The sequence below is a fragment of the Podarcis melisellensis genome (genome assembly GCF_964234715.1).
Source record: "Podarcis melisellensis genome assembly, chromosome: 7".
Lineage (NCBI taxonomy): Eukaryota > Metazoa > Chordata > Lepidosauria > Squamata > Lacertidae > Podarcis > Podarcis melisellensis.
In genome coordinates, this window is record NC_138539.1 from 73,798,821 (window position 1) to 73,811,103 (window position 12,283).

Here is a 12,283-nt window from a genome sequence, read left to right on the forward strand (position 1 = left end):
AGGCTGCTATCAGAAAAGGAAGGAAAGGAGATATAAAAAAAAATAGCACATGACTCAAGTATGGGAGAGAGTTTTGACTAAAAGTTTTATGAGTCAATGTTTTGTCTATGAAGTAAATAATGAAATCCAGGTCAAGGCAGAGCATTGTTTCATTATTTTCAACTACCTGTGCCAAATAACAGAAGTTTTATTTATGGGAAACTCTCCATACTTTCAAGGAGTCCTCCAAAATTGAAGAAGAACCCTTTTTCAATGACTCCCATCAAACTGTCATGTCCGCAGTGATGTGACACACACACACATATATATGGGGGGGGGGGAGAGACAGGGAGAATACAGATCAGAGTATCACAGCATAGGGGAAGGAGATTTATATTCCAAACTCCCTTGCTTTTGCATCTATAAGTTACTGGCATTTAGGTACTTAAGAGCCTGGTGACTAGTTTTATATTTGTAAAAGTGTTCCTGAAGCTTTATGTGAGCACCTGGCTTTTCAGTAATGGGTTGCCTTTCCCTGCTGGATGCTATGTTGACGTTGCCTAATTTATCCAGATTTTTGGGCTTGAGGGGTTGGCTGCTGTTGCTTTGGCAGTGGAAATGTTCACTTGCTACAGGACAATAATATACCATCTGCACAGGAGGTCTATACACCCAGTGCATAAACATCTCTGCAAGAAGAGGATTGCAAGTGATGGTTTGGAGCCAGTTAGCCTTCTACTGCTTTTGCTGTTTGACAGATTTGCACCTGCATGCTCTTGTCTGAATTATCTCTGTTTTTACTATCAGCGGCTCAGTCTTTGTAGGTGGAGGAATGCACTTAATGAGTTGGAAAATGATTTCAGTGTTGCTCAGCAGCTGTATGTAGGAATGGGGGGGGGGCATGTAGTTATCTGCACTCAGCTATCACTGCCATGAAAAGTGTGAAATACAGGCACTGCTGCAGACTGCAAAAATGAAATATCAAATTGGCCATAATGCGCACTAGGCTAGTTAAAAGCTCTGAAATGTGGAGCCAGCAACACACATTTCCCTTCTCTTTTTATTGTCATCTTAAAGCATAAAGCTCCATGGTTTGCTGCTCAAGACACTGCCAGTATATGTTTCCATGTGTTCCCTCTGTTCTTTGTGTGTTCTTTCAAAGAAAGAATGGAAAATCATTATTATTTTGGTGGTGGCTGCTTTAGATAATAAACAGAAGTCTGCTCACAGGTCCTTATAATATCAGTGGAAACAGTTGGTCCTGGCGAGTATTAACCACTTTCGAATTTAACCTGAGGACTGTCATTTGTTTAGTTTAATTTTAATTTATTTGAATTAATTTTGGGGTGCACTTTAATCGATTCATTGCTTGTTTTTATGTATATTGTGTTATACATATGATGTTAGCCGTTCTGAGCCCAGCTCCGGCAGGGGAGGGCAGGATACAAATATATTATTATTATTATTATTATTATTATTATTATTATTATTATTATTATTATTAGACTCGTCATGAAATGTCAGGAGCTCTTATAAAATCCATGAGAGTATCCTGTGCTGTCACCATCTGAACATCTCCCCCCCTCCTTCCCATATTATTTCTAGTTTTCCTGAGCCTACTCTCTTTTCCGTAGAACCTCTTTCACCCTCCCAGGAGGTTCAAATTTGCTTTTGCTTACATTATGCTTGTATTGTGTGTTGTTGTTTTAAATTAAACCTACAGGTGCTATTAAGAAGTAAGCCTAGTTGCCTTCAATGGGATTTGCTTGCAGATACAAATATGTAGGATTGCATCCTTGAAACATACCCATGGTTAATTTTTGCATTGGAGAGGGAACCCACCCATTCGGTCATTATTGACATCAATGACTTTACCTCAACACAGGCAGGTGGGATAGCCAATCCAATAAATAAATAAAATAAACACAAATCAGACACATACTCAAAAAGCTACAGATGCTAAGATTATAAAACCTCAATATATTTATTTGATCAGGTAAAAAAGTTTATTTGGAAGTCTTACCATGGTTCCATATGGTTGTATCCACAAAATTACTGTATTTTTTGCTCTATAAGATGCACCAGACCATAAGACGCACCTAGTTTTTGGAAGAGGAAAACAAGAAAAAAAAATCTGAATCCCAGAAGCCAGAACAGCAAGAGGGATCACTGCGCAGCGATCCCTTTTGCTGTTCTGGCTTCTGGGATAGCTGCACAGCCTGCATTCGCTCCATAAGGCGCACACACATTTCCCCTTATTTTTTAGGAGGGAAAAAGTGAGTCTTATAGAGCAAAAAATGCAGTATATTCAAAGTGTAAATATTGAAATTAATAAAGCCAAATTAGTCTTGTTCTCTAACTAGTATTGGACAAAGTTCTAGTCTTCAGAATCTGTAATCTTGAACCAAACCAAACAACATGAACCAAACAACATGAACCCAACTCTGCAGGGGGGGAAACCAAGTTAATCCCTCTTCTCTACACTAGTAGTCACCAAGTGTCCCAGAGTTAGTTGTGCACATGGGGGAACTTTTTTTTGTCTGTGCCACCACAATTTTATTTAACATTAACAAATAAATAAAAATCCAGCTCCATTTCCTATTAGTCACTTAGAAGCTGATTGCTTGAGGGAATTTATAAATGCAATAAACAAATAGTTACCCTCACTATGAAATAATGCAATAAAGCTACTTGCTGACTAGGGGAAAATGCCCTCACTTGCTCTTCTGCCTTTAACATCAGTTTCTTATGCAGAAATCAGCAGTCAATGATTTCTGTGGCACAAACCTAAGTTTTATTACCTCCAAGTGGTTGCAGATCAGGCTGCTGCTGGAGAATCAGTGGGTAGAAAAGTTGGCAACTTTGCCTAGCTATATCACAGGAGTGGTTGCCCCTTCAAATGTTTTATTTGGGGGGGGCTGAAGGTACCTTGGCCCTAGCAGTTGGCTCCTATGGTCACCAATGCATTTAGTAGTACACTAGCGTTTCTGTGCACTGCTCTGGTTTGCCAGAAGTGGCTTAGTCATGCTGGCCACATGACCCGGAAGCTGTACGCCGGCTCCCTCGGCCAATAAAGCGAGATGAGCACCGCAATCCCAGAGTCGGCCACGACTGGATCTAATGGTCAGGGGTCCCTTTACGTTTACTTTAACTTTCCTTTATAGCGTTAGTGGTATCAGTCATCTAAACCAACAATAATTAAATTTAATGATGATATAGCCACCAAATATTCTGGAATCCACTTCCAGTTATATTTCTGGATGTCCAGGGAATTTCTGGGTGTTTAGGGAAGTTTTTAATGTCTGACATTTTAATGTATTTTTAATATTTTGTTGGAAGCCGCCCAGAGTGACTAGGGAAACCCAGCCAGATGGACGGGTTACAAATAAATAATAATAATAATAATAACAATAATAATAATAATAATAATAATTCTTTCCCCTCACACTTTTACATTTCCCCAGCACCCTTAACAAACTACAGTTCTCAGGACCTATGGGGGAACCTATATGTTCTAAATCTGTTTTGAATGCGCTGTAAATGTACAGTGTGGATCTACCTCACATTGTGTCAGGACAAAGTGGTTTTTGTCAACCTTTCGTAATAGGCAAAATGTAAGCTCATGACATAAAGCTTAGCAAGTCTGGAAGGCAAGACTTAAACTGTATCAGAGGATTACTAGTTCAGGCAGACACATTCAGATTCTAAAGTGGACACTATATTTCCCCTGGATATAAAAATAGACAGTCTTTCTTTCTCTTGATATTTGCCTTTGTGCTATTCCAATTGTAAAAAGCAAAGGAAGAGACTAGCAAATGTCCATTATCATTAAATAGAGGGTGCTCTTTTTCTCTTGTATAAAAATCTTTAAAAGCACACAGAGTGTACTGGGAGGCCTCAAATTTTCTGCAGAATTATGGCGGGGTTTTTTTGGGAATAATAAATGCTTCCTAAATGATCACTTGGCACAAAACCAGTTCAACAAGGAAAGGGGATTTTATTTTTTAAAATTTGTTAAGAACATTTCCCTCCACTGTGCTATATTACTTCCCATTGTGCAACTCACCACAGCATTTTTACATGAGAAGGGATTTAACATGTCTGAATTATGAATTCCACATCATTCAAGCTTATTTTACTTGAAGGCACATATCTGGCAGGAAAGCAATATTAGACCATAATTCTCTGAATGACTCTTAGCTTTTTAATTAAATGAATAATTAAAAAAATGAAAACACATTATATGAAAAAACCGCAAACTCCAGTTTTCAGTAGAGCATGCACTGCAGAACCATTTCTTTGATATGTTCTTTTCAATTCTGTATTTATGACATGTAGTTCTGTGATAACTGTCAGTTTTGTATGAATAACACACACACGTGCACACAATCCTGAAGTAAAGAGGACTTCCAGACAACAAGAACAAAATGGAGCTTTGTCATCTTTTGTAAGGCTGACAGTTAGAAAAAGTTGTTAGTAGGGGGAATGGTGTGGCAATTGTTCAAAGATCGTAACAGTCGGTTTTTACAAGGTCATTTTCTCCAAGTAGCACAACATCATCATCCTGATGAAAAGGAAAGGAAAAAACACCTATAGCAAAGAATGTATTGTGAGCAAGATCGCACACCTGCAAATCATTTTCAATGGAACCTAACATTTTGGCAAGTTACCCCTTCTCTCCTCTCAGTGAAAAACAAACATATACAAGAAATAAAACCATCAGAAGTTCTTCAATACAGTATTCTTTGAGAAGGCAAGTTCTGAGGATGGTTGCTATGGATGTGGGTTCAAATAAAGTTTAATGAGAGGGTAAGACCAGGGGTATGTCAGTTTGCCAAGGCAGATTCAGACATTATGAATTCCCCACAGCTTAATTCTTTTTATTCCCCCCAACCCCTGGGTTTCAGTTTTCCCCTCTGTCTGTAGTGAATTTTGCTTCCTTTACCTTACCATATTTTGTTTAAAATACCCATGCTTTTGAACGTTATGAAAAGTCCATCTGCAAATATATAATGGTGTTGGAGTGTCGTGTTTGCAACTATCAGTGGGTTTTTTCAAATTTCAAATATCAAATTTCTGCAGCTGTCTTTCCATTAGAAGGGAGGAGAAAATATTTATAGGAGGGAAATAAATGTTGGCAACAGGATGAAAGGCTGTTTTCAGTGTCAGGAAGGATGAATTTCACCTGGACACTTGAATGAAAAAGGTCAGAACTTTGGCAAATGAGCATTATTGAGGAGGTAATAATGCAAGGGATCCCAGGAGGGAGTGTGAGGCTGAATTGTGTATATATACATAAATTAAGTGGAACTGAGTAAGATAATTTGGTTGCAGGACTCTTTACAGTGCAGTTAGTTTTAATTTAAAATATTTTCTTAAAATTCAAGGCTTCCAGAGACCTCATTTCTTTGCAATTTCCGCATGAAAAAAATGCATCACTCACAGCATAATAGTCTATTCATGTCCTTCTGCAAAATATGCTTGTCTCACCATTTAAATATCTGAAGATTTAGAGAATATTTATGGATCACTTTTCAAGTGATGAATGACCACTTCAGAAGGATAATAAATGTCTCTTCTTCAGTCATTTTTCTGCAAATGGCTTCCACAAAGCAGTTCATAAAAATAAAGTTGCAAAATCCTAAGTGATAGCATATTAATGTAATGGATCACTGTTCAAAGACTTCCTTTGTGTGCCAGAATGACAATTGCAGCTGAATTCCATACAGTTGTATCTGACTTAAGTCATACCTGGAAGAAGAGCCATTGAAATCAATAAGCCTCCTCTGAGTTTGGCCTAGCTAGATGCAACCCATTCTTTCTAGCATTGGTTGGTGAGATGGTGGCCATGCCTTCAGTGGAATCCCCTGGAATCAATATCAGGGTGTCATCAAAATCTGTCACATCATAGAGTTGTTCTAGAGCTAATTTACTTACTCACGTCAGTGGTGAGCTGGGAGGACTTTATCCCATAAAAAGTTGTGGCAGCAATGTTGGCAACAGGTGGGATGGCTCTGCAACTCTGCTTCCAATCTAGAGGCCCCCTCACCTTGCCCTGTCCTAATAAGTACAACATTGCCACCACACGGAGAAAGCCACTTCCTTTGCCTTCCTCAACCACAAAAAAAAGTTACCACCAGTGACTGAAGAAGAACTCATCCAAAGTTATCTAACTTTGGAGATCACTGAGCCCAAAATATGCATTTTTTTGAGGGGCATGTTTTCATGGTGCCTCAAAACACAGTGTCTGAAATGGCCACCATGCTATCATGGCTGTCAGGGGCTGGTCTGAATCGGATGCCAGAGACTGGTCTGTCTCTGAAGATGGGGGAATGCAGTCACAGACAGAACAGCCTCTAACAGAGGAAGAAGGGGAGGATCCGCACCCCCCTTCATTCAACATTCCCAGAAGCAGATTCAGAGGCCACACAGTTGGGGGAAGAAGTAGACAGCTTTGAGATAGTAGCTAGGCAACCAGGAGGGAGGGAGCGGTTGGGGGATTCTTCAATCAAGAGTGACAGGGAAATCCCTCCCTCCCCTCAAACTTGGAGTACTGAAGGGGTTAAAGAACAGCAGAAGCACAGGGGAGGGACAGGTGGCTGTTGGCGAGCTTCTTGCTGTGGAAGGGGAGGGGATTCAGAGTAAGCAACTGACATCCTGATAGAGGGTGGTCCGATGCTGCTCTCAGAATGTTGTTGTAAATAAAATGGACTATAAACCTTCCAGAGGTTCATTAATTTTTATTGGAAGCTCCCAGAGAGATTGGGAGCTTCTGTGCCTGCCAGCGTATCTGACAGCAGTGGAAAATGGGATGTTCTGGTTTTCTGGGACACTTCCAGCGTATGGGATTTAGGGGCATACAAACAGTTCAGTTGCACTGGGCATAGAACCTGGGAAAGACCCTGGGAAAGACCCTGATGTTGGGAAAGATTGAGGGCACAAGGAGAAGGAGACGACAGAGGACGAGATAGTTGGACAGTGTTCTTGAAGCTACCAACATGAGTTTGACCAAAATGCAGGAGGCAGTGGAAGACTGTAGGAGGCAGTGGGAGTGCCTGGCGTGCTCTGGTCCATGTGGTCAGGAAGAGTCGGACATGACTAAATGACTAAACAAGAACAACAACAAGCACAAAATGGAGAGGTGGTCGATCAGCCTAAAAAACCATTCTGTTGTTAAAGGTCTTTCTGTTTGGCATGTAGTCCAGGCAGGCAAGAAGATTTCAGAAAGAATGGAACACTTATCTGAGGCAGTGTTGGACTGTGGGTATCCTTTAGTCACTGTTGTTAGGCGTGGCCTGAGGGCGCTGGGAGGTGCTCTTTAGCCTGACGGACACATTGGGGTGAACGTTGGTCAACTTGTTACATTGGTTGAATCTGACTAGTTAATTCGTTTTGCAGATCCTCAAGTTGTTATACTTAATATAACCTGTTTATTCACATTTGGTTGTCGTGACTCTTCCATTCTGGTGTGCTCGCAACATGCAAATTACTGTATCTTAAAACCTATGTTAGAAAAAAAAAAAATCATTTTCTTTTCTAGCAATATCATCCACATATCATTGAAACACAGAATGTCTGTTTTCAATAAATTTTATATTGTATTGACCCTTCAGATAAACCTTTATCTTCCGAGCAACCATTATTTAACTTTCTGGTCAATAAATCTTGATTGAATGCCAACAAAGTCAATAGCTAACCATTATATAACTTTATAGACAAAGATGTTGGCAAAGCTGGATATTTAAAGATCATAATACAGTATTGGTAAAGATACTCGTCATAGGCTCCTTGGAAGGATTTTCAGTCAGTTCTCTTCATATAACCTTTCAGCATCTTCTTGATGTCAAAAGCACCTGCCTGCTCAATACAAAACAATAAAGAAAACAGCAAATAACAAAAAATTATTTCACACCAGTTGTCAGCTCAGTTGGCCATTTGTCAAGCGAGTAGACAATAAATCATCAGATGGAGTAGTAAAATTGTTCATCTTATCTTCTTTTTCTAGAGTGGCATATTGTGCTATTTGATGAAATGGCTTTAATCAAAGTTTGATCTGTTGCTAACTCTGTTATAAAATTTCCTACCAAAAAATGAAGAAGCACTCCATGTGAGATGAAATTTTGTGGCCTTCTCAGTCTTTCAGGTGACAAACTCATACTTGGAAGAAAAGCCTCAGGCCCAGGAATTGTTTGCTGCTATAGAGATCCAGGGTTGTTTCACATGGAGGTCGCAGAGGTATTAGAGATGCCACCAAATTTTGTCTGAACCACAGTTTGAAGGCAAATCTAGAGACCATTACTGGGACGAAATATCAGCTGTATGTTGCTGAAACAGATAAAAAGAGTTTCAGTAAGAAGAGCAACATTTCTCAAGGGAAAAGAGGGTGTTCACACACTGCTATCTCTGCATATCGAATACACCAGAAAGATGGCATCACACTTTTACTATTTTGCAGACTATTTAAAAAAAAGTTTTATGTAATGGGATTTAAGCTATTGTTGCTTTCGTTGAATTCTTCAGTCCTCTAGACCAGTGTTTCTCAACCTTCCTTTGTTTCCTTCCTGTGGTGTCCCTGTCCCACTGGTAGAAAGGTAGCTATTTTTCTTGTAAATAAAACATGTTTTATTTTTAAAATGATTATATAAATTATATAATTTCACCTGTGGTTCCTTTGAAATATCCGGGGGAGGGGGGCACAGGGGACCATATGGCCCCCGGTTGAGAAACACTGTTCTAAACAATTGCCTTAGGAGTAAATTAAACTCAATGGGATTTATTTACTTCTGGATTATTATTATTATTATTATTATTATTATTATTACCTCATTCATCTGGCTGGGGCTGGGTTTCCCCAGCTACTCTCGCCGGCTCCCAACAGAATATTAAAAACATGATAAAACATCAAACTTAAAAAACTTCCCTAAACAGAGTTGCCTTCAGATGTCTTCTAGAAGTCAGATAGTTGTTTATTTCCTTGACATCTGGTGGGAGGGTGTTCCACAGGGTGGCGCCACTACCATGAAGGCCCAATGCCTGGTTCCCTGTAGCCTCACTTCTCGCAGTGAGAGAAAGACCCTCGAAGCTGGACCTCAGTGTCCGGGGTAAACGATGGAGGTAGAGATGCTCCTTCAGGTATACTGGGCCGAGGCCGTTTAGACATGCCTAAGATTGTTTATATGGGAACAAATCCAGTGTCATCAACGCTATGCTTAGAAACCTAAATAGTTCTGGGACCAATGTGTGTGATTACATAAAAGTAATTAAATATTGGGCTTAATCCAGAGTGTGAGTGTGGAATCATTGAAGAGCCTCACAAATCTATCACAGTTAGACAATATTCCATGGATCTGTCAAGAAGCAATATTGGATTACTGGACAATCATGGTAGATGTTTGAGGCTAGCACCAGTGCTACTAATGGCATGGACTGAGAATTCACCTTGCCACATATTTAGACATAAAGATGTTGTTATGTTCAGGAGATTGAGATTTAATTGAACATGATATAAGTATAAATTGTAAGTCTTGGTACATATAACTAAAGGCCTTGGGGGATATTGGTAAGTGTACAAGTTTGTTTTTACTCCCTTCCTGTTGGACTGATTTCTTGAGTGCTATAATGTATGCAGAAATTGTGCCTTGATGATGTGCCCTACTTTTCAAGGAGTATATTTAACAGTAATACAGCAGGAGATGAATGTGGATTCCCACATCCTTGAGAAAGCTCCTTATTAAATGAAAGTAAGAGAGCATTTCCTGGAGAACCCAGAAGTGTTTGGGTAAATGATGTCTGTCATCTGAAGATAATTTTCTTTTGTCTGCGGGGGGGGGGGAGAGGGAGTCCCTCTGTTGAAGAAAACTTTTTATGTTATCAGTCTCTTGGTTACCATTAGGGTGAGTAGAATCCATTTTTGCTGTCCTGTTATCAATTTCCATACAATGGATATACCACAACAACAAATCTTTATTATGGTTGGAGTCCAGCTTAAGGAGGGAGGGGTATGATCATTTAAAATCTTTAAAAAGTTAAAACAGAAAGTATATACAGTCATACCTTGGAGGTCGAACAGCCTAGTTCCGGTTTTTGAATGTTCTCTTGGAAGCCGAACGTCCGACGGGGCTTCCGCAGATTCCAATTGGCTGCAGGAGCTTCCTGCAGCCAGTCAGAACTTGCGCTTTGGTTTTCGAAGGTTTTGGAAGTTGAACAGACTTCTGGAACGGATTCCATTCAACTTCCAAGGTACGACTGTACAAAAGTCTATAAAAATCCAAAATAAGTCTAAAAGAAGGGTTAGGAAGATTGGACAAGAGTGAAAGAGCATAAAAGGTTAGTATTTATAAGACAATAGCTATCAATCTAATACGAGTGCTCATTATATCTAGTTTGTGGCACAGGTCATCATCTGAGAAATTTTGAGTGCTACTGTGCAGAATCTGTCAACATTGTATGTTGTAGCAGGATTGGTATCTGAAAGCAGTAGGGAGGTATAGAATTGTCTTGTGTGCCCTGGGTAGTTATGCAGTAATGGTAAGATGAGGCTAGTATGAATGTCTCTGTAATAAAGACACTGGAGAAGCACATGCTCTATTGTTTCTATTTGGAATGGGTATATAGTCCAAGCTATTGGGATGTTTAGCAACATCAAAGGTTGCCCATTCATTCAGATGAGTAAATGGGGCTCAGGGCAGGCATCAGCACTGTATCCTGGCAAGGTGTTGGGGCCCCCTGTCAGCTGCCAGAGGGGGTCAAGTGCTGACGCTGGACCTATATGCAAAAATGGCTTGAAAGTCTGGTGTACAAAGTTGGTTGCTGAGCCCAATTTTCTGTATGAACGATTGCAAAATTCAGCTGTCTGAACTCCTAGGTAAATGTGCATAGGAATGAAGTCTCAGGTGAGAATGTATACATTAGAATTATATGTAGCTTTTCAGTATATGAAGTAATGTTGCGCTGAAGCCCACTGACTTTGAGCTTTCCTAAAAAGGTCATCATGCGTTGGCATCGCTTTCACAATTTACATAATTACATAATTTCACAGAGTCATTCATGAGAATACAGCTACGTTATCAATGGCAAACAAAACATGCTCCCGTTTCCAAAATCAAATTTTCTTTTAAAGACCTCACACATAAGGCACAATATTGCATTCATTAATAATTCAATTAAGCTGCTGCTAAAGCAATTATATGCAGTGAAATGATATTCTTTTTTGGCATTGCATCTGGGGTTCTTTCTGCTTTGCATGGATCAGATCAACCATATATCCATACATTATACTTCTTTGTATCAGGGGTGTTTTTACTTTGGTGTTTTTTTAAAAAATAATTTCCACATACCCTCCAGCAAGCTGGCTATCAAATGCTACCCCATTTTCCTTTGAAGGCAACGGTGCAGTAGGGGTTGACATTTCTTCATAATGCCAATATGAGCCATTTTCCCTCTCCAACCGATGCAGTACAGGGGAGACTGAAAACTGGCTGAATGCAAAGCAAAATTTGTTAGAGATGGTGATTGTTTTTTTCTAACATCAGGTTCTTCTAGGGGTGTCATTCTGTAGGTGAGAGGAGCTGTGAGAGTATCTGTTCCTTTTATGCCTTTCTAAAAAAAAGTGAGAAATAATACTTCTCTTTTCCCCCTTCCTGCCTCTCCTCCTCCTTTTCCTTTTGTTAAACATCACAGGAGTCATCAGGACAGCCTTGCATAACATGGACAGAGAAGCCAGAGAACATTATTCAGTTGTCATTCAAGCCAAAGATATGGCAGGACAAGTTGGAGGGTTGTCTGGATCAACCACAGTCAATATCACGCTCACCGATGTCAACGACAATCCCCCCAGGTTCCCTCAGAGTATGTAAAGGTTTGATCTGATTTTTTCTTCCTCCTGACTAAACCTTTGCCTGTAGTAATTAAGGTATTTGGTTAAGAAGCAGGATGAGCTGTGAATAATCAACAGAAAGCCAGTGTGGTGTAGTGGTTAAGAACAGTGGACTGGTAATCTGGTGAACCGGGTTCCATTCCCTGCTCCTCCACATGCAGCTGCTGGGTGACCTTGGGCTAGTCACACTTCTCTGAAGTCTCTCAGACTGTTTGTTGTGGGAGAGGAAGGGAAAAGGAGATTGTTAGCCACTTTGAGACTCCTTAGGGTAGTGTTAAAGCAGGATATCAAATCCAAATAAGTGAAATCAGCAAAGGGAAAGCTTGGGGAGGGAGAATATGTGACTACACTCATATTGTCCAGGCAGTTAGGATGGTGCAAACACACTGTCAGAGCCTATCTGGAGTTCCTACCGGTGTGTTTGCATCG

At 40.0% G+C, this 12,283-nt stretch overlaps 1 protein-coding gene across 6 annotated transcripts in view; it reads left to right on the top strand.

The window, feature by feature from the left end:
• Nucleotides 1–12,283, top strand: part of CDH18 (cadherin 18) — a 603,832-nt gene that overhangs the window by 536,961 nt on the left and 54,588 nt on the right. For all 6 annotated transcript variants that reach the window (XM_081918195.1, XM_081918191.1, XM_081918192.1 and 3 more), the window contains one exon: nucleotides 11,659–11,826. In XM_081918195.1, the coding sequence (XP_081774321.1) occupies nucleotides 11,659–11,826 (168 nt within the window). The remainder of the gene's footprint in view (nucleotides 1–11,658; nucleotides 11,827–12,283) is intronic.